Source organism: Propithecus coquereli, unplaced genomic scaffold (assembly GCF_000956105.1).
Source record: "Propithecus coquereli isolate 6110/MARCELLA unplaced genomic scaffold, Pcoq_1.0 Scaffold46, whole genome shotgun sequence".
Classification (NCBI taxonomy): domain Eukaryota; kingdom Metazoa; phylum Chordata; class Mammalia; order Primates; family Indriidae; genus Propithecus; species Propithecus coquereli.
The window spans coordinates 5408769-5431547 of record NW_012150396.1 but is presented as its reverse complement, the minus strand read 5'-3'; the positions used below and the strand labels follow the sequence as shown (position 1 = coordinate 5431547).

General features: G+C 49.1%; 1 protein-coding gene across 5 annotated transcripts in view; it reads right to left on the bottom strand.

Annotated features, from left to right (window-relative positions):
- Positions 1 to 2273: 2273 nt before the first annotated feature.
- Positions 2274 to 22779, bottom strand: part of LEF1 (lymphoid enhancer-binding factor 1) — a 119841-nt gene continuing 99335 nt past the window's right edge. For 3 of the 5 annotated variants that reach the window (XM_012655120.1, XM_012655122.1, XM_012655123.1), the window contains 3 exons: positions 19744 to 19851; positions 14770 to 14818; positions 14062 to 14096 (listed from right to left, as the gene is read on the bottom strand). In XM_012655120.1, coding sequence (XP_012510574.1) covers positions 14062 to 14096; positions 14770 to 14818; positions 19744 to 19851 — 192 coding nt within the window. Of the gene's footprint in view, positions 2747 to 14055; positions 14097 to 14769; positions 14819 to 19743; positions 19852 to 22779 lie in introns of those variants that run through there. The other 2 variants (XM_012655125.1, XM_012655121.1) reach the window with 2 other exon arrangements.

Here is a 22779-nt window from a genome sequence, read left to right as displayed (position 1 = left end):
CAGGAGGAAAACGCCCTTTCGTTCGGACCAGCACGCCAGCTGTGACCTCAGAGAAGGCTCGCTCCCGGACAGAAGGCCGACTGTCCTCCTCCTGGCACGCACTTCAGCTCCGAGTTTGCTGCAGGTAAGGAAGCCAGATCCTCCAAGCTCAAACACAAGTGGCTGGAGGAGTGTCCCTCTCGACACAGACTCCCGCTTTGGTCCCTGTCTCTGGGGAGACACCCGACTGTCCTTCCCCAGAGCTGCTGCCTGCAGAAAGCAAGATGTTGGCAGAATGGGCCAGAATGAGCACCGTGACATCAAAGTTACTTGGGAAATATTATTCTGGGAGAAATATAGAAAACTAGCCGGGGACCAAGTCTGTGGAAGGAACAGCTGGCTCAGGGTGTCCAAATAATCCATTGCTCTCAACATTGTTTATTCATTTTTTTGGTAGGTCATACAAATGTAGAGGAGGACCCAAGAGAGACGAGCGAGTGGGCTGTGGCCAGGCCGTGAGTCTCAGGTACATGTCCTTTGTTGCCTTGGTAACAGACTTTTAATTGCTAAGATCCGGAAAAGCCAATCAATGTGTTGCTATCATCTTTTTTTTTCCTCTCCAAAAAGCAACACCCCACTGTCACCTCCTGTATCATTTTATTGGATTTTCTGTGTCACTCCTGAAAAGATCATGGTGGCAGCTTTAGACTGCTTTACCTACTGGGTTTGTGTACATTAAGAAAACTCAGAGATAATTTTCAAGTGAAGTTCTGGCCAGGGCTGAATAGGAAAATTTTATAACCAGTAGGTCCCCTGAACATAATGCTTTTTTTTTTCCCCTGGTTCAAGTTTAGGATTAAATGAAGAAGAACTGTAGACATTCCAGAGGATAGTCATGAAAATGATTAAAGAACTGATGATGAAAGGTTCAAGGAAGTGGGATTACTTAGCCTGGAGAAGAGAAATTTGAGGGGTGATTTAACGGCAGTCTTCAAGTACAGTATGCGGAGGGTTATTACGAGTATGGTAGCCAGCTGTTCCCCAGCTGTATTGAAAGTTACAAGAGGGAAACAACTAGAATTTCAGCAGGAGAGATTTAAGTTAGACCAGTGATATCAATGGTTCTCAGACTAATTCAAGGGATAGAAAACCATTGTGGAAGACCATGAAATAGTGATGTCTTAAAATGTATAGTTTTTGCTAAGTCAGATACCAGCTTACACGTACTAGTATAACAAAAGCTTGAGGTAAAGTTATGGAATGCAAACTCAAGAATGGGAAAATGTAGGCTCTGGGGAGATGGGCGGAGGTTAAGACCTTTGCTCACCACTGGGACTCCTGATTTGGGGAGCACAGTCTGAGAACCAGTGAGCTCTGCAGAGGGGTGGTGACCGCAAACTTGCAGGCTGGGGCCCACTAGGATCGTGAGGTGCTCGGGAGGGAAGAGGCTCACTCCCATCAGATTCCTGGTGACCCTCTTCTTTCCTTTGACCCTGCTTTATGTCTACACCTGGAGGCGGCAGCCCAAACCGCACGAGTAGTTTTGAGGGTTGCGTGCCCGGGAGGTGCACCAGGCGCTGCCTGTGCCCAGAGGAGGCTGCGCCGGCAGCGCCCCTACCACGGATGGCTCCTGTCTGCAAAGCAGCTCTGGCCGGTGGGGCTAATTCATCAGCAACTTCACTCTTAATCAAATGACACTTTTTTTTTTTCAATGTTTTATTACAAAGCTTCTTTTAAAAAATGCTCAGCACGTTAACTCAAACTGGAATGACAAACGTTAGATGACAGTTTGGGGCAAAGGCTGTGCCTTGCTGTTTAAAAAAATGGGTACATCGATGCTCATTTTAACAACTGGCGTAAAATCCCACTAATTGGCTAATAAAAACAGATACAAATACAGAACATTTAAAGTAATAACGATTCAAGTGCTGGGCTTTTTACAACAAGGTGGGGGTGAGAAGGAAAGAAATGAAAATTCACTGCAAACTGGTCTGCTGAATGCATCTGTTAAGGTTTAAAAAAAAAAAAAAATCAGAAGAAAAAACAAAGTGAAATAGAACTGCCCATTGCTACCGACAGAGTGGATGTGGCTATTGCATTTGTTTGGCTCTCTCAGCTTGCAGGGAGGGAGAGAAGCCACTTTATTGGACAAGCTGTCTCCCAGAAAGAAAAGGCTTCTTTTCCTTTTTATTTCAAACTTTTCCAGACCTTTGAATTTTGTTTAAAAGCTCATAGCTAGCAAAATATACAAGAAAATTAAAACTAAAAAAAATTCAAGTTTAAAAAAAGCAAACGTAAGATTGATCCTTTGCACTGTTAAATAAAAGCTTTAAGAGAAAGGAAGAAAGAAAAATGAAGACAGAGGGAACTCCTCCGCTGGGGTGCTGGCTCCGGTGGCGCGTGGCGGGCGAGCGCGGCCGAGTCACTGTCCTTGCCGGAAGGTGGTGGATGCGGGAGGCTCTGGGAAGTGCACACAGAGATGAGGGGACCAAAGCTGCACAGCTGACCCGGGGTCTGCTAGCGTTCTCAGGGGCTTTTAATTTCCTTTTGAAAACCCTTTTTATGCTGTAGTTTGGAACTCGGCTCTTGCAGTAGACGGAAGGGGGGTTGGGCAGTGATTGTCTTTGTGGACCAGCGTCCGTAGCGGTGACCTCAGGGCAGAGCTGGTGTCAGTGTTCCTTTGGGTTTCAGCAAGCTTCCATCTCCAGCAGAGGTCCCGGGGTCGCTGCCTTGGCTTTGCACGTCGGGAATGAGCTTCGTTTTCCACCTCAGGAAGGAACAAAGGACATGCCATTACTGTGAATTTGCCACAGGCCTTAACACCTCTGCCTTTAATTAACCCATTTTGTTGATTTGGGAACAGCTAAAATGGATTGGCCGGTGGTAGCCAAAATGCTCAGAATACAGTACAGAGTTAAGTATAATGCACTGAGATTTTCACCGCGGTTCCACGCATATATACGTACACAGTTACAGTGTAAAATGTATTTAAAACTTTGGGTCATGGTAAAAAAAAAAAAAAAAAAGACATGGTTGAAAAACACCTGTAGGAAATGGCCAGATGGGAAAGTGGATAACAGGCGGATCGGGGGAAGACTTATTATTGTGGGGTGTTTGGTGTCTTCAGCCCACTGCAGGTCTAAGACACAGTCGCAATGCGCCGCCAGCTCCCGTGACAAGCGCCAACATAGCCGACGTGCTCCCTCGTGTTCACAGCCAAAGGTACATAAGCCTCTCCATTTGCACTTAAGACTTTATAAATTCTCAAGATTTTTTTTCCTTTCTAACAACCTGGATCTCTTAGCAAGTATTTTGAAGTTACTTATTGCTTGATATTGGTGATAATAATGATTTTCAAAAAAAAGAACCCCCAAATCCCAAAACCTTCAATGATCTGAGATTTTGGAAGCGATTAAAAACAAAATGCAACAAGATGAGACAAAGACGGGAGCAAAGTAAAAGTTCCTTCCTTCCCTCCAGAGAGCACCTGCCTCCACCGCTTTGAACTTGGACGGCTGCTTTCCTTCACGGCAGAGATGCCGGGAGCACCCTTCCTACCTGGTCCCTCGGTGGCCTCACTCGAGTCCCAACTCTCTGTGCCTGTGGTAGCCTTGCTAGAAGCAGATGTTGCCTTTTAAAAATTAATTCTAAATCCTGGATTCCCTCATGCTTTTCAGTAAGTAGAAAGAAAAGGAAGCTTTGACATAGGTGAATGATGAAAACGAAACTCCAGATGGTAAGTTACGGTTTGGCTTGTACACTGCAGGGGCTTTTACAAAGTGCGCCGCACACTGAGCCCTGTGAGCATGTCAGCCGGGGTCGCCACTGCGATTGCCACCAACGCCGTCCCTGAGAGTGACTGATCTGAACTGCGAAGAAACCATCTGTACCTCTGCGCAGCTGCTGAACAGAAAAAGCCACCAACAAGCAAACACAAAACGGGAGGAAATCAGCCCCACAGTGTTTTCACCTGGGATGGTCTTCAACGGTAATTCCAATTCCTATTCTGCAAAATTAACCCTTCCCTGTTTAACAGGAAACCCACGGTACAGCGTTGTGGGGCACTGATCCTCAACACGGGCATCAGAGCGCGACAGAGGACCGTGCCTGTCCCAGGAGAACGGAGCAGGCCCCTGGCACGGCTGGTGGGGGCACATCACAGATTTTCAAAGGTTGGGTCGAGGTTGCTCCTCCCAGGAAGGTTTTCCCCTCATTCAGGCATGAAAGCACTTGGAGGCCTGGCCGTGAGGTCCTGGGCTGGCAGCCTGAGGGGGGCCATCCGTCCCTCTTGTAGGATCTGTCCCCACCCTGGCAGTTTCCGTGACCCTGCTGGCCCCCACGCCCGAGCAGGCTGACGCCGGCTCTGCAGCACCCTGCGCTTCTGCTCGGTCTCCCCGGCCCAGCCGCCCCTCACCTGCAGCGCCCTCCCGGCCTCCCGTCCTGAGCTGAGCACGGGGGTGACGCAATCACTCGGACAGACACGGTCGGCCTCTCAAGGACGGTATGGCGCGTTCCCGGAAAGGATCTCTCTCCTACAGGCCAGGGACTTCTACAGCCTCACGTTTTCCCACCCCTCAGCCCTGTGTTACCTCGGAGCTTCTCTGCAGAACCGCTCACCTAGAGAGCAGCTGCAGGGATGCTTTCCTACCGGTGCAACTAGTGTTTTTACAAATGGAAAGGAACCCCCCTCACTGGTGGCACTTTTAAAATATAGGGTTGACCAAGTCTTACCTCCAAAGGGGAGAAACGGGGGCCTTGCCGTGTGGTTTGCAGACATAAAACAGGTCCCATCCAGATTCTTTTCAAGAAACCACAGGCATGAGGCTCGGGCGACCGGAGCCTCCCCACATCTGAGGCTTCGCTGGGGGCTGCGGCTGAAGCGGGGCCAGGCGAGCCCTGGCCCGGCCCCGCCCGCGCGAGCCGTCTGCGCAGTCGAAGCTGGCAATTACCGCGGGCTGCGGCCGGCTTCAAAGGGGGCGGGTGCCCCGTCCAACCAAACCCTGATGCTCCCCTGGACCAGATTCCAGTCTTGACAAACAGAGCCAGGAATCCAGACGGGCACAGCGACTTATCAGGAGCCCGAGCGACACAGGGAATCCAGAGACTGCAAGAGGACCTGCTCCTGGGCGGTGAGCCGCCCGCGGAGCCACCCGGGAGGACGGGCCTCGCAGAAGCGAAGAAAGGGAAAAGGCCAAAGAAATGTAAAATTCTACCAAAGGCCGAGTGCCTGGCCAGCCCCTTCCCCCGGCTGTCCTGTGGCGGGAAGGGCCAAGGAAACAAGCCTGGCGGTGGCCCCTGCGCTGGGGGGGTCGCCTGTCATTGCGGGCTCAGGGCGCGGTCAGGCGGCCCCAGCGCTTCAGGCCCAGGCAGGGGCGGCGAAGCTGGCTCCGGAACGATGCCTCCCCCATCGCGTGATACCACCTCCTTGCTAGAACTGTAAGGAAGCAAAAAGTGAGCTGGACAACAGAGCCTTCTTCCTCATCCTCGCACCCTGCCCCCAGATGCTACAAGCAAGGAACAGGAGCCCAACAGTGATTTCAGTTATGACATTAAATCGGCGAGAAGATACCAGTGATTAGTTTTGTGGGAGGTGGACGGAGGCACGGATTTTTAGGCAAAAGCAGCCCAACGACAACACCACACACCTCATGCCCACTGCCTGCGTTTTTCTGCCTCTGGGGAAAACTGACAAAAGATTTTAGGGTGTGACCTCTTCTGTCATACGCTGTCACGTGTGTGCAAAGGAAGGGAAGAACAGACTTCTAGAGCCAGAAGCAAACACGACGGAGCTGGTTGAACCCCGTTTTAGCAAGATGGAGGCATCTAGCCATAAAATGACGGGCCCAAGGTGACCCCTAGGGAGTCGCGGGGCAGGGCTGTCCCCCGGACCTCCTGGCACCACAGGAGGGACTGGCCGGTTGACGCCGAGGTGGCCTCGTCTGAGAGAAGCTGGTGAGGGGTCAGGAGCAAAGACACAGTCTGCCGGGCACTGGGACACGGACTTCGCGTGTGCAGTTCCGTGTAACAGCGCGACGGCTGCGCGTTTCCCACCTTCAGACAAGGAAATCAAGGAGGCGTGAGGTTAAATAACTTGCCCCAAATCACCCAACAGGTGGCAGAATGAGCTTTTGAGCTCCTCCTACACACTCTCTCCTCCATCCCTCGGAGCTAAATTATCTTCATTTTCCTCTCTCCTTCCTACCTTCCATCTGTCCGTCTGTCCATCCCCAGGCAACAGCACCTTTGTCCTGGTGGAGCAGGTCTGCACCTAGAACACTGCAGCCACTCCAAGCCATCGTGCTCGGTTTGAAAGCAGGATGATAAAGAGAACCAAACACGTAAATTAACCCTGAAATTTAAATCTCCTCTGAGATTGGAACTGTAACCTACGAAAGCTGGCTTCTGCTCCTTGGCAATAAACATCACCCGGTATTTGAGAAAAAGGAAAAATAAAAACGTGGTTAAGAAGGTAAACACTGAGTTTTGTTTCTGCAGCTGAACTAGTCCTTAGTCCCAGCTCTCAAGACTAGTCAGTCCCCTAACCGCAAAGCTCTGAAGCAAAAAGACTCCCGGAAGCTGGTGGTGGGGAGGAGGGGGTCGCTCACCGTGTCCTTGGGTTCAGGGGATCCCAAGGCAAGGCCGGCCGGGTCTGTGCAGCTCGCTCCCCGGCAGTTACTCCCAGGGAGTTACGATCAGTTAAACCCGATTTTGGCAACGTCAAGATGACTTTGACGCAGCCCTGCCCCTCTTACGCCAGGGGGCTTCCTGTAGCTACTGGATTCTTTTCCTGATCACCCGGCCCCTGTGTCTCTTCTGTGAGGACACACATCCCGGCAGCAGGCTGGGCCCTCTAGGTCCCCACCACTGCTGGAAACGCCGGAGAAACATTCGTGAGCAGAAGAAGGGCCTGCAAAGGCCGCTTCAGTTCTGTAAACTGAAGAGCTGCACGGAGGACGGCGACTAGCCAGGTACCCAACCCATCCTCCCACCCCCGAATTCTCCAGTCCACATTCCTCTCCCCGCAGCACATGTTCCTCACGCTGAAGACGCCGACTTCGCCTTCTAAAAACGAGGCAGCAGGGTCAGTGCACACTCGTCCTCCTTTTCAAACCACTGTTTCCACGGTTATCGGGCATTTGCGTGTGTGTCTGGTTGAGCGTGCGCGGGTTGGAGCGGGGGCTGCAAGGACAGATGGTCCTGGGTGGGTTTGATCCCATCAGTTACTACCGAACACCAGTTTCCTCCTCTGTGAAGTGGAGATAATAAACGTCTACACCTCACCACGTGCGTTGAGGGGACGGAGGGGACGCAGGGGACGTGTGCAGAGCTGGGCAGGCGCCTGCCTGGCGCTCCCAGTGGGCGCAGTGACCGAGAGCCACTGCAGGGGACCAAGACCGGGGTTCAAGACGGTCCTGCTCACCTGCTGCCTGACCCCTCGGCGGGGCTGAGACCCGCCCCTCCCCTGGACGGGGCCGCCGCAGCATTCGGGGACATAACTGGGCAGAGGCGCTGACTAGAGAACCCGGGGTGTGGCATGTGGTCCATAAATGACAGTCCCGTTTCTGCTGTTCCAACTTCACACGTCGCATGTGGGGTAGCGAGATTCGTTCTATGTACATCTAACTTCTGGCAGAAGAGAAAGACCAGTGGAGTACTCTGCAAAATAATTAACGTCTCTGAAACGACGTCTGCAAGAGCACAACAGTAATACCAAGAGGACAGCAGGAAAAAATATGTTATATTCAGAGAATGTACCTAAAAATTTAGAAAATTTCAGGCTACGTATGAATTAAATCTGAAGCAAAAACGTGAGCAGTTCTGTTCAACTGACATGCTCTTAACGTTTCTCTCACCCCGTCAGAAGAACGAAGCGGCTTTGCTGGGGCTCGCCGACAGCATGGGCAGGTCACTTCACTCACCTGGGTCTCGGGCACCTGCAGCATCAGTTACCAAGAACACAGCTGAGGAAAAGGGAGTCCCCGAGCCTCGAGGCGTCACAGGAGTGCCGTGAAACTAAGGCACACTTACCCCGCCTTACTAGAGCCCCGAGACCCCATCCAACTTTTAATTTATATCTTATTCGATTAAGCGTCACTTTTCTGGCTCCTGAATCCACACAGCAGAAGAAAGGCATTGCTGTGGGGGAGAGGGACAGTCCCAAACAGCAAAGGAAGACACACGCACGAAAATGATAAAAAGCGGTTTCTTAAAATTCCACATTATCTGGGGTCATTTAGAAAAGCGCAAACCACCGTGCTCCTTGTAGCTTACGCTGCAGGGTCTGCGCACTACGGAGTGACGGCGCGAGGCATTGAGAAATATTTCAGTGAACTTCACCGTACTCTGGGGAAGACAGAGCCGCATCCGAAAGTGTGTTTTAAATTTACATATTTTGACACTTACAGATGTAAACCTCGTTCTTTGGGAACGCCATGATCCAGAAGGGCTCGTTTCCACACATAGCTCAGTGGAAAAAAAACATTAAAGTTTGTCCAAAATAATTTATCTAATAAGCTATTTTAGCGCATTGATCTTAATTGAACTCCATGGTCTTTCATCAACAATACCAAACAGGAAGCTTCTCTCGAGGGTCTGGCAAGCCTCACGCCCTTGTCCCCCTCTCCTAGTCCTCTGTTAACGGCCTCTGAGTCTGCTTCTCTAGTTCTGCTTCTCTAGGCAACGTGCACACAGTTCTAGCTCTTGCGATTATGAAGGAGCGAAGAGAGAATCAACAGAAGGATAACGCAACAGATGTAAAAGCTTTCACCACCCGTCTCGACCTCTCCCGATTTCTCCCTGAAGCCCCAGCGGTCCGATGACACCACCGTCTCGCTGCCGCACAAGCCCCGACCATCGCTCCTCAGCGGACGCCTGCTGACCTGCCGCCTCTCCCCCCGGCTCTCCCAGCTGCGACCCGCCCGAGGCCAGAGAAGCCAGCCCGACTGCCCGTTTTGTACAACTGACCTTCTCCTCTGGCCACAATTGATGACGGGTTGGGGTAGGAGTTTCAGCCAAGCCGGGCTAACCCGAGTCCCTTCACGGAATTTCAAAGAATTATCCTCTCTTTGGGAAACTGATAACGTAACAACACGAAAGCTTGGGAGCTCTGGACGTGCGGCTCAGAGAACTGAGGATGTCGATCTGCAGGGGGCTGTTGGAGGTGATTTCTGGGAGGGGCAGATCCAAGAGGCAAGAAAAGCATCTGGACAGCTTTCCAAGGGCATCTTCTAGCACTTTCCTTGGCCCAACTGCACTACTGTCCTTGGGTTCACAAGATGCTCCCGCACGTTTCAAATACACGTCCCTCTCCTCCTCGAGCTAGCATGGGTTGCTTCCTGCACTGGTGGTCCAAAGGCTCCCATGAGTGCGCCCAAGGGTCCTAGTGAAACGGTCGGCATTTGGAAGCCTGCAGTTCCCACGCTACTTGGTCTAGCCACACGGTGCCACTGTGCTGCCATCTCAGCGTAAGACAGCGTGACTAAGCCTGAGCGCAGCAGTCAGATCTGAATTTTCTAAGGAGCGCTGTAGCCAAGTGTTGCTGCCGCGTGAACTCTGCAAGCTTTCTACTCGTCTGTGACGGGCCTGGCAGGGACCTGCGGACACAAGCGTGGCGAGAGGAGGGGGGGAGACGCAGGGAGGCCGTCTCCGGACTGGAGCGTTCCCAGAGAAGGGGCCGTGTGGGAGCCTCTCCAGGCCACCGAGACCTCTGTCCCCTGGCAGAGTGAACCGGCCACCCCAGGCAAGACAAATGACAAGCCAGCTAGTCGCTTCCTTGGCATCTTACCGCTGTGGTAAAATGGCAACACGAGGTCCCCCACCAGGCTGGCCGCCATGCTAAGGACCCTGCAGGCCGAGCGCTGGGTCAGTGCTGAGCAAGGTCAGATGTTGTCCCAGGAGGTTCCACCTGGGCCCAAGGGGAGCTGCACAGCCACGTGTCGCCACGGCTGCGGTGTGACAGCCCCCAGCCCCAGACCTGGGCTCCCTTCCCGAGTGTTCCGAATGCCTGTGGGTCTTCTGCTTGTTTAGTAGTAATTCTAGGTCAGGTGTTTTCTAAGTTACGATACAAAAAGATGGAAAATGGGACGTCATATTTTTTAACTTTCTAGTTGTCAAAGCCTTGATTTTCACTTGGAGACTTTGGACAAAAGCCTTAAGATTTCTCCAGTTGCCTGCGACTTTCTTTTGATTTTATTATTTTTTGAGAGCTTGGCTTTGTTTTCTAACTCAGCATGTCAACCTAGAAGCTTACAGATAATGTCGGCGACCACGTTTGCACTTGCAGCAAAGAATTCAGAGCAAACATCAGACAAAAGTGTCGAACTTACCAGGATGAGCTTCAGAAATTACAAGAAAATAAGTGATTTCCCCCAACTAGACCAGTGAACGTATCTACAACACTCCAGGGCTGAGTCTCAGGCTTCAAGCAGGGCTCCCAGCTCAGGGCTGCCGTCCCCCTTCCCACCCTGCAGCCGGGCAGCTCTGCAGGTGGCCCCGAGGACACGGGGCCCCGAGTTGCCCAGCCTTAAGCACCTCGCCAAGCTCCCAAACACCGTCAACCAAAACACCAGAAACACTTCTTTTTAAGATGTAAATCCGAGCACGAGATTAACTCCTGCATCCTATACTGTGCCCAATGAGCAGTGACCTCTCCCACACCCCTCCTGGCCCCAGAGAAATAAAGGCTGAACTTTTTATTTCGTAAAAAACACATTTTAATTTTTCATTTAGTTCAGCAAGCCCACGAGATAAAGATTATGCCAAATCCAAAAACAGTGTGGGTGAGCGTGTCTGTGTCTAGCTTGTTTATACTGACTCTTTGGTGTTATATAATCGAAGGAAATACTACATAATGAAATACCTGAAAATATCTTTTCAATCTATTAATATATAATTTTGAAACGGTGGGCTTCTTGTATTTGTTTTGCTTGTATTTGTATTTTATACTTGTCCAGAAAGCCCCGAAGCAGAGGCAGTGCTGCTAGGAGCCGCGGCCACGCGTGAGGCGGCCCCGCTGGGGAGGGCCGGGCGGGTGGCCCGCGCAGGAACCGAGAACAGCCGCGTCGCACACGTCACTTCAGGATCATGCGTGTGCTCTGCGGTCACACACAACCACTCTAACGAGTTAGCAGCTAAAACAGAGCCCTGCGTCCCTCTGACAGCACCGGGACGCAGCGCAGGCCACAAGAGCAAAGCCACCGGAAAGCTGGACTCGAGGGAGCGGCGCGTGGGGGTCCTCGAGGCCTCTGTGCCCGGTCCTGTCACTCACGCCGGAGAAACCAGAGGCCCAGGGGCTGTCGGCGGCCTGCCCCGGTCTGTGCAGTTTGCGGGGGCCTCACTCCAACACACCGCTCTGTGTCCCTGCCTGTCACTTCCCTGCCACTGCTCTGCTCCACAACAGAACGCCCCTGCGTTCTTCAGGGACGACAGTGGTCACTTCTGAGAGTCACCTCCTCAAAGGCGCCTTTCCGGACCCCACAACCTCAAGCAGACCCCAGGTCCCCTGCTTCATTCTTACTACAGCACACACCCTCCTGCTTGTCACAAACTTCCTCGCAGCAGCGCCGTGAGCGCGGGACCTTCCTCGGCATCCCACCCCGCGTCCGAGTCCGCAGCCCTCTACCTGGCGTTCGCGAGGCGCTCAGTAAACGCCGACTGAACGAGTCACACACGGAACAGTTTCCCAACTCCCAAAACAAAGGGGCAGGGGAACGACAGGAGTGTTATCGGTCCTGACCGACTGCAACCTTCGTGAACGTGAGTCTGCGTTCCTCTCTGCCCCGTGATTCTTGTCCGAGGACGGCCCGTTCTGCTCTCCAAACCGGGACAGTGTGGGGACAGTAGCTTCAGGGGCCACACGGCCGATCGGAGGAGGAGAGGGGAGGACAGCACCAGAGACGCGTGACCAGCTGGAGCCTCGCGCAGGGCTGGTGGCTCGACGAGAGCGGTGGCTGGGGGAGGACGGTTTCATTCTTGTTTTTCTTAACCGTTAGAAAAAGTAAGCGACCCAGCCTCATCTTTTACATCTAAAATAAGGTTAATTGTGGAGAACGTCCAACTGAATACCAAACTATGAAGTACAGAAATGCATTTTTGCATGACTGTTAACAGAAACAATCACCTTTAAAGATTTTGGTGCCAACAGAAGAGGACGGAATCCACGCACCCTGCACTTCTGGGGCTTGCGGTGAAGAGGCGGAACGTGGAAAAAACTGCCGGCCAAGCCTAAGTGTTCAGTAATTAAAAGGACAACATTCTTTAAAAAAAAAAAAAAAATACAAAGCGTGCGCTTGTGCTTTGTACTGGATTTACTGCTACTAGGATGCCACTAGCCTCTAGGGGACAGGACCGTGACGGAGTCATATCTGTGTCCCAACAAGCAAGCCGGGCGGCCGGCTCGGAAGACAGCCTCGATTAACAGCCCTTAAGTCAAATTAAATGCAGACATTGTCCATAATCGTGGTCTTTTTTTGGATACACTGTTTGACAGCTTATATGAAGGCATGGTCCTTTCACTTGGAGAAACCCTGCCACTCAGTATTCGTTGAGAAGAGTGTTGATATCATAAAACTACAATGACGGGATTTTGAAAAACCTGGGGAATCTGAATAAAGATCAAGAAAGATTTGTAGAGAAGAGGGCAACCGACCGAGACTCCGTAGGAAGGAGGAACTTGTCAGCTCCGAGCACGCCGGAGGCCTGGATCACGCACAGACGACTGCAGGCAGCAGATACCGTTATTCCCATTTTACGGATGGGAAAATGAAGATTAAAAAGCTGAAGCAGACTGACCAGGCAATCGGATGATTTAACATTCACATCTGTTTGGTACCAAAATCTCAGCTGGCTCCTTTGGGAGAGCTGCTTGAAATCTCAGCACCAAATTCAGTTTTCAGAGTTTAGGTTAGGGTCACCCCAGTTTAGTCGAGAGCCAGGTGAATCGCAGGACAATGTTCTCCTCCTAAGAAAACTGCGCAGAGACAGCGTGTGCGGCGGTGTTGCTGGGCCGGGCAAGGATTCACAGGGGCCGAGGCAGTGAGGAGAGGCGGGGCTCGGGAGCGATCTCAGGTACACACTGCAGGGGGAGGTAGAGGCAGATCCCCACCAGGTGGCGCGCACTCTGTCCTTAATGCAAAGCACCAACTATTTTTAGGTACAGAAGAGACACACTCAACTTGTGTTGGACAAAGTCCCTCTGGGAGGGACATGGAGGGTGAATGGCAGAAGCTAAGTCGGAGGCAGAAGCGTTGTTCAAGGGCTGCGTCCAGATGCAAAGTGTGAGCACCTAAGCGGGGCTGGGCGGCCGGGACCTGGCCATTCACTGGACGTGGGCTCCCAGAGGGGGAGCAGAGTCAGAGGCAGCGTCTCTGGAAGAACCGTTACCAGGAGATGCAGAAATACGTAAATTCAGAGCTTAATAAAGACCAAGCCTCAAAAGCCAGGTTCCCTGGGCTCGTGGTCATGTGGATAAAAATGAAAACATTCTAGTAAGAAGAAATAAAGCTAATATTACCTATAAATACTAGCGTGAAATCTAGCGATGGTTACCAATAAAGTACTTGATAGAAGAAATGCAGTTAATTTAGTAAGTACCACTGCCGTATTTTTAAATGTATGAAGCACGTGTATCTTACTCACTGGAAACAAAGTATTTTTATGCGTTTACATGTCATTTCAATTAAGAAAAAGTCTCCACAGACAGAGCAAAATCTCTTGAGTCCCGGGCTGGACTGGCGCTCCTCAAACCCACCCCAGATTTGCTGAGATGGCATTTTGCTTACTGCTAAGTCAGCAGATTTGCCGCTGGTGAGTAAGAAATGGTTAAGAAGGCAGGGTTAGGAGGAGGGGACTGGAGAAGGAATAAATGGGGCAAGAGGACAGACGGACAGAAAGACACACTAGATCGCAAATACATAGCCGGTATAAAAACCACCAGATTTTTAAAAGCACGAATTGGATATTGGCGGCATTTTCCTCTTTCAGGAGCAATGTCGAATGAAATTAATACGAGCAGGAGATTCACAAGCAAGTGCCTTTTTATAACCAACGTCAGCGGTAGGACCAGAGAGTCGTTCTTACCATGCTTCAGATGTAGGCAGCTGTCATTCTGGGACCTGTACCTGCAGAAAATTGTGTCTTTAACAAATTTTTATTGGAGAGGTTTTTGTACATTCCAAATACGTAGTAGCTACAACACCACGTAGACTTGTTTGCTTTACTTTTATGGTTCTTATACCAGCCATTTTTATTTGTGCAGTTCAAGTGGTGGCCTTATTTTCAATAAGAGAAAAAAGGGAAATAAACGGGACCTCACTGATGCCTCGAATTAATGCGTAAGGAAGACAAACCTTATCAGTGTTGTATATTTTTAAAAAAAACCCAAATCACAGAAGAGATTCTCAAGGGGACACAAGGTAGCATAGTGTATAATTATGATAAAAATGATATTTTAAGGAGTTATGCAAATAGAAAAAAAGCAGAAGTTTTAAAGCAAAGAGAACACACACAACAAAAGCAAAAAAAAAACCCCAAAACAAAACAAAGACACCCCACAGTTCACAACCAGGATCCCAGGTGACAGGGTTTGGGAAAGAGTTTTCACGTGTACCTTCACACAGTCACGTTTAAAAGAAAGGTCTTTTAAACATTTTAAAGCATTTCAGGAAGAAAAGCAGAGTGGAGGGATCGCAAGGCACAGCCAAGGCAGAGAGAGCAGTGTGCGGGAGGGTGCAGGCTGCCGCACGCGGCGCCTGGCAGAGCCGAGGACGGACTGGAAGGTGGCACGGTGCCTACCTGACGTGGATTCCTGCAGTTTCTCTCTCTTCCTCTTCTTTTTCTTGCCCTGGAAGGAGAGAGGCACACGGTCACGTCGTGGGCTGCGCCACGCACGCAGGGAAGGATGAGACACGAAAGCACGGGCAGGTGACAGAGGTGAAGACGACTCGTCGTGTCTCTCCCTCCTCACCCCCTGCGTCTAAGGACAGTCAGAGGAATGTAACGATCTCCTTGTGACCTTTGTCTCTATAGCTTCATACTGGACATCAGTGTGGACGCTGCCAGCAGTCAATCTCTCTCTCACACACACACACACACTCACACACACACACACACACACACACACACTCACACTCTCACAGGCAGGAATGGCGATGTCCTCGGGCTGAGGCCACGGAGCCCCCTTCCTTACTGACCGCCCCGCGCTCAGAACCCGCTCCCGGCCGTGCCCCAGGCAGGGCTTGCCGTGACTCCCGCTGCGTGGCTGAAAGTTCCAGGGTGGAGCCGAGTGTCCCGGGCCCTCGTGGCACGGGCACGACGCAGCCGAGGAGGGAGGCGGAAGGGAGGACAGAACCCGGGAGAACCGAAGAGGGTTTCGAAGACGCGTCTCCGCCAGTCAGGGAACTTGCTTCCTAGGACAGGCGCAGCAACGTGGATGTGCGCACACTTCTAAATACGTGTCAAAAATCACGCCACATTTAAAAACTCAGGTCCCACTATGAAGTGGTCTAATTTTCCGCTTTCCTTCACAATTACTTTCCCCTCAAAAATAATTTTAATAGGGTATTAGCCACAGTCTACTTATGGTCAGTGACCGAACGCATTATGTATTTTCAAATAACTGTAATGACACCTACATCCAATCTCTCTCTTATGTCTCTTGTGATAATCACATTAGCAAATAAAAATAAAACTGTAAGGTTATATTGAATGTATTTTGTGACTTTATAAAAGTGTGTGCGTGTTTATGCACCCCAAGGTAGCTCTTCTTCCTGTCGCCTGATCGTCGAGGCCTTAAAGCTGCAGACGGCTGACTGCAACCGTCCTCACAGACGCCAAGGCTGGCGGCAGGTATCGGCGACCCCGGGACAGGGCGCATCGAGATAACGGCGTCTGCTCTGAAGATCAGTAAAGGTGCCCTGGGGAGGGGAGCTCACGGGCGTCCCCCATCTTCCTTTCAGATGGAATCGCCGCAGGTTCCAGAAGTTGCCGTGAGCTCGTCTCACGCGTCTGGAGCCTCATCCCGCACTTTCTTGTCCCCCAGCTCCCGCTGCCCTTCCACGCGCAACTCCAGCGCCTTCTCTTTCGGGAAGCCTCTCTGCTCCACACCCGGAGCGGAGCTGGGGCTCCTCCTCGGGGCTCCTGGCACGACCGAGCTCCTCGCGGGGGCCGTCACGGGCTCCGTCCCCAAGCCCATCGCCGTACAGCCGTCAGCTGTCGGAGCACCGCCCGGGCCTCGCCACCAAGCGCGTCTGCGGCTGGCAGCGGCCACCAGGCCCGAGGCGTTGCGCTTGCGCTGCCGCGGGAGAGACCCTGCGGCCTGTTCCAGGGACAGACCGGTGCTTCAGCACAACGACAAGCGCGGCAAACAAAGAGAGCTAGGTACTTTGGATGTATCAATGTCAAGTTACACAAAAACCAAAATTCATGTGTGAGAAACACAGAGATATATTTCATCACAATCAAACAGACTATTTAATTCTGGGCAGCATTAAGAACTGAAATCTCCAGCAATACAACTATTTGGCTAACCTCACCCAAGAAAATGAGTGCACTGTTGATTCATGAAAACCTCAGCTATTAGCCAAAGTTATAAAAACAAACTGAAATTGTAAAATCTGTGACGCCATAGGGCATTTTAACATTAAATCACTGGGATGTACATTCACTACGATCTCACTGGGGGTTGGGATGACATTCTGGCACCAAACGCCTCGCTCTGTCTTTAGCTTCTATTCCTGTCCGGCACTGTGACCGCAACGACAGTATCTCTAGCCAAAGTGCTGTCACTTGATTGGCTTCTGTCTGCTTTACTAATTGATAGGCTTACTTTGATTATTATAAAAAGGCTATAAACCTGGGCTTTCCCTTCATTCAAGGGATATTCCAAGCAATTCCGTTTAAAAATTGTGCACAGGCAACGAGCGCAATGCGCACCACCCGAAGGATGGACATATTTGAAACTCGGACTTGGGGGGGGGGGGGGGAAGGGCAACATACGTAACCTAAACATCTGTACCCCCATAATATGCTGAAATAAAAAAAAAACTGTGCACAGGAAACTACTCTTTTAAGGTGGATTCACAGGACACTAGCTTTCTTTAAAACTACTCTCTTCCTGTCCTTCCACATGGGGAAAGAAGAGAGGGCAGGATAGGGAAAGAGAGAGAGGGAGAGAATGTGTGGGTATTTCTTTTATGTCTTTTTAAAAATTAAAACTCATTACTTATGAATCAGAGAAAGAAATGTAAAGGCATTCCACCAGCAGGGCTAACTGAAACCCACAGCACAGCAAAGCGTACACAGGGCAGAGAGGGGAGCCAGCTCCCCCCACTCCGGCAAAGCACGCCCAGGACAGGATGAGCAGGCGCCACTTTTGAAACCCTCAGCTGGGGGACCGGCCTTCCCACGTAAGGGGCCTCGCAGAGGCTCTGCACAGAGACAGCAGCCACTGCTCGGAGAACAGAAGCCCGGTTCAGGGGCGAAAATTCTTCAGCCAACGCAGTCTTAACAAGGGACTCAAGACTGAGCCAATCAGGAGGAGGGAAACTGCGTCGAGTTTGAAGTCAGAGAGACCTGGGTGTAGACTGTGGCTTAGCCGCCCACTGCGTGGCCTTGGACAAATTACTTCACCTCTTCGACCCCTCGATCCCCTCACCTGAGAAATGGAATCGTAATAAGCTCGTGCCGCTGGATTGTTGCGAGGATTAGAAAACGATACAGAAAGAATTTAAACAGTTCCTGACGATCAGCGAATGGTAGTTACCAACACACTCAGCAGAGTGGGCTGCGTTGCTCGAAAGTAAGGAACGGCAGGACTCTAACTTCCCGTACTGTCCTCGCAGCCAGCGTGTGGGCTCCAGATCCCGACTAGTGAAGTGACTTTTTCTGTGCGGCGCGTTGCAGGAAACCAATTGTGCGGCCCATTTCCAGAAATAAGCTGACACGCATTTATGACCTCAGATGCGCATCCCTGTCATCATCGCTGCGGGAACGTCAGTCCCCCGGAGCATCTACGGCAGCAGTCTCGTATTAAATTGTTTATTGATCGAGGGCTTCGACTTTGCCCTCTTTAAAAGGCACTATTCAGACTGTCCCCGCTGGCATCTCCAATGCTAGTCCTACACAGACCACGAGAATCACGATAGACTGAACTGTGTATCCCCTCAAACTCATGTTGAGATCCTAGCCCCCAGTGTGACGGCATAATGAGGGGCCTTTGGGACGTTCTCAGGGCATGAGCAAGGGGCCCTGATCAATGGGAGTCGTGCCCTTATAAAAGAGAGCATATTTGTGATCAGCCTGGACAACATGTCAAGACCCCATCTTTACAAAAAATTTAGAAATAGAAAAACCAGGCGTGGTGGTGCATGCCTACTGTTCCAGCTACTTGGGAGACTGAGGAGGGAGGATCACTGGAGCCCAGGAGTTAGAGGTCATAGTGAGCTATGATGACACCTCTGCACTTCAGCCTGGGCAACAGAGCAAGACCCTATCTCTAAAAAGAGAAAAGGAAAAAGAGAGAGGGCAACCTTAGAGAGCTCCCTTGCCCCTTCCAGCTTGTGAGGACAGAGCGAGGAGACCGGAAGCGGGACCTCACCAGAAACCAACTCTGCCGCACCTTCGTCTTGGACATCCCAGCCTCCAGAAGTGTGAGAAATCAATTTCTGCTGTCTATGAGCCTCCCAGTCTGTGCTGTTCTGTTACAGTAGACTTTATGAACTAACGCAAGAATGATCTTCACAGTTTAAGAGCTTAAATAGTCAAAATCATTCTCCTCTATAAAACTTTAAATATACCATTTATAATACAGTTTCTCAGAAACAGTCTTTGCCACATCAAGACTACATTAGTAAAATGCTCAAACATCACAGCAATAAAAGAACTGGCAATATAAACGAGGTATTTCTCGCCAATAAAACTAGGACACCTTCAACGTGATAATACCTACTGTGTCTGAATAAAATATGTAGTAGATGTCAGGGGACATTAATATGATTTTTTTTTTTTTACCCAGTTCTAATTAGTCTATGGCAAAACAGAAATCACTGAATACAGTGATTATAAGAAGCGTAAAATGATACAATCCTTTAGAAAGCAACTTGACAGTATGTATCAAGAACGTTAAACTATTTATATCCTTTAACTCAACAATTCCCCAAAACGGCTATGTACAGATATGTTCACTGCAGGATTATCTGTGTTTGTAAAAAAAAAAAAAAAAAAAAAAGAATAGAAAGAAACGTAAATGTCTAAAAGCAGGAAAAAATGATAAATCGTAACATTCACTCAATGGAATTTTAATCTATGTGCGCACTTTGCCGTGGCAGAAAGATGCTTTTTATGTGTAAGAGCAAGAAGGGTGGCACAAAAGTGTGTGTGCGCACACACATACAAAAAATAAAACGCTCAAAGAAAATACTAGGAGGTAATATAAGTCGTTATTACTAATGTCTGTTGCCTTTACATGGTAAAATTATGAGCTTTTGGTTTCATCTTTTTAATCAACATTTTAATGAAAGGTGCTTCTTTTTTTGTGAAGAAGCTTGATTTAAAAAAAAATACATCAGCACCTAGAGCAGAAACAAAAACGATTATGCCAGCTCAAGGCTTTCGTAACGCAATATAGCCATGAAATCTTCATCACTAAGTTCATTAACTTCCCAAAATAGGAAATAGTACCAGCATCGCATACGCCCTAAAACACACTCCCTTTCTGAAAGCAGAAGGAAAGGAGGGCAAGTGGAGAGCCACGGCGTGGGAGGGGCTTACGTAATTGTCCCGCGCGGACCAGCCTGGGTAGAGCTGCATGTGGAGCTGTCTCTCCTTCCGGGCTAGTTCATAGTATTTGGCCTGCTCTTCTCGCGAGAGGGCATGCCACTGAAACAGAAACAAAAGCAAGCGAAACAGCAACAGTGCATTTCATGTTTCCAGCATCGAAAGGTGAAAATATTAAGCATTTAAACTTTATTTATTTATTTTATTTATTTTTTTTGAGACAGAGTCTCACTGTGTTGCCCAGGCTAGAGTGGCATCCTCCTAGCTCACAGCAACCTCAAACTCCTGGGCTCAAGCGATCCTCCTGCCTCAGCCTCCCGAGTAGCTGGGACTACAGGCATGCGCCACCATGCCCGGGTGTTTTTTCTATGTATTTTTAGTTGTCCAATTAATTTCTTTCTATTTTTAGTAGAGACGGGGTCTCGCTCTTGCTCAGGCTGGTTTCGAACTCCTGAGCTCAAACGATCCGCCCGCCTCGGCCTCCCAGAGAGCTAGGATTACAGGCTCATTTATTTTTAAATGGCGGAAGACCAAGTGCCAAGTGCCACAGAAATCTACGTGGAGTCTGGTGGCTAGAGTGAAACTCAAACTTTGGTTTCTTTATCCTGTTCTCCGATATCACATGAAACACATCAAAGTCAATCAAAGCATTCAAAGTAGAACGATCTCTGTCACCCACCCCTTCTCTTTTCCAATATAAATTAAAAAGAACTTTCACTGGTGAACCTCAACACCCAACTCAGCCCTTTTTCATAGTCTGTAGCATATTCTGATATCTGAGCCCAAGTCCTATTTATTTATGCAAAATGTGATAATTTCCAGATGTCTTTTAAAACAGATACACCCTCTCCTCCCATGGACGTTCTCTCCCTGTGTCATATGAAGAGTCTGGAACCTTAATCACAGGACACTGTCTACAGAGAGAAAGACATCAGAAGTCAGCCTGTCTGTCCCAGTCTCGCCATCTCACGCCGCCTCTACCAACCAACCGCTTTCTGAACCCAGGGCGACGGGACGGTCACAGGCAGGAAAGATCAACCTGGACACAATGGAACAGATCATCCTTGGTTTTTCTGAGAAAACGCTGATCCCTGGCATTTACACAGTTAGTTCCGGTGCTAAATAAATATGATTTGCAAGAGACAAAGTGTTACCGAAAAGGAAAAAAAAAAAAAGAGACAAAAAGAAAAAAAGTGACAAGAAAGCAGTCTTCCATTTTAAATTTGTTTGTTAATTTGACAAGTATCATTCCCCTAGATACAACACTTTTTAGTACTGCAATATGTCCGTATAATTTTACATCATTTATGGCGGCTTCGTAACTTGCTGAGAAAACTTAGGATCACAAATACAAATTAACTCCCAAAATACGTATCAAGGTTGGGTCTTCCGCGCAAACAGCCAGGTATTTTTCAGTTAAAGCAGGAAACTTAGATTGACAAGAAGACCTCAGCTAGCAAAACTGAATACAATGCCAGGAGAAAAAGCAGGACACAAACTGGACTATTTATTTGCATTTTCAATTGCTTTTAGTTCTCTGGTATTTCTAATGCACAAAACCCACTTGCAAATAAGAGATCATTTACCTAATACATTGGATAAAAAAAGCAGTGGTACTGAAGTTTTACACTGAAAACAAAAATACAGACTAGAAAAATGGTCTTTCTTTAAAGGAATTTCTGAAACACAACTGACCAAAATCACTTTTCCATCTCTTTGCTTATTGAAAAATTTAAAGTTTCTAAAAAATCAAATTTCATGGTCAAGGTTTCACGAGTTGTGGGGAAAAGACCCATTTAATTCGAAGAAACTCAAACAGTTCCAAGACAAAACATTCTCACAATAAACTTCTAATAAATGGAATTCCTTTATTAGCCAGAAAGGTCTGAATAGAAAAAGCTTATTTTAAAACAAGATTTGTGCTATTCTTATTTATAATATGAATTTAGAATAAAATTTTAATTCATATGAATGAACATTTCATAGGGTTACAGTAAAGATGAATAAAAATCAAAAGATAAAATGCTCTGGGATGGATTTCAGATCCACTTTTAAGAACTCTAATAATCCCAGTGTAAAACTTCATGATTTTAAAGCCAGGCCCTTTAAAGAGGCTGCCCCGCCAGAGGGGAGCTATGAACGGGGAGTTGAGAAAACCTGATCTTAATCAAAGATCTCAGAGACCTATAAATAGAAACAGGTGTCTAAATCAAAGACAGAGAAAGACCCCAGATGAGAACCATTCTTTAGGACACATGCTCGGGTCTGGGGATTGTTAAGGGAGCTGAGAAAGTAGCAATTGTTGGAGACGTGCATTAAAAATAGGAAGCATATCTTCATATCACCTCCTCGCTCTCTTGGGCAGGAGAATAATTCCCGCTGGAGGGCCAGGGGGCCTTTAACACAGAAAAGAAAAAAAAAGCTGAGAGTTTTACACAGCTGAAATAAAAACAGCAACCCTTCTTCTCCTCTGATTTCTTCTTTTAAAGAGTCAAGGAAAATGGCCATCAGCTTTTAAGGTGGAGTTCTTCAAAGATGATGGGACTCAGTCATCTGCTATGATCTGGCTTGGGAAATCATTGTAATTACTGTCATTAAGTGTTTAAGAATCCACAGGGAGATGGGGCATTGTACACAGGACACCAAAAAAGAGCTATAATCTACCACCGCACCCTACCCACGAAACCCTGGAGTCTTGCAGAGTGGAAATAGCTGCATTTGCAGCTACCCGATGGGAATCGATAATGCAAGGAGGCCGGCCTCCCCCCTGCTCACACGGACTGGCAGCCTCCTGAGCGCGTTCTGCTATGAATGCACATGTATCAGTTTGGAACCAACACGGTGAGAATTGTCAACGACAATGGCGAACACATGATGCTCTGTGTTTCACACGGGTTGTTAGACCCTCCTCGCCTGAATGTTCTCTTGCACATCATGAATTTCTTGAGAGTTTGCAAAAACACATACACAGGATCATAAATTAAGAAGCTGCCACACATATATGAAGAGCACCAACAAAGTAAGATGAAA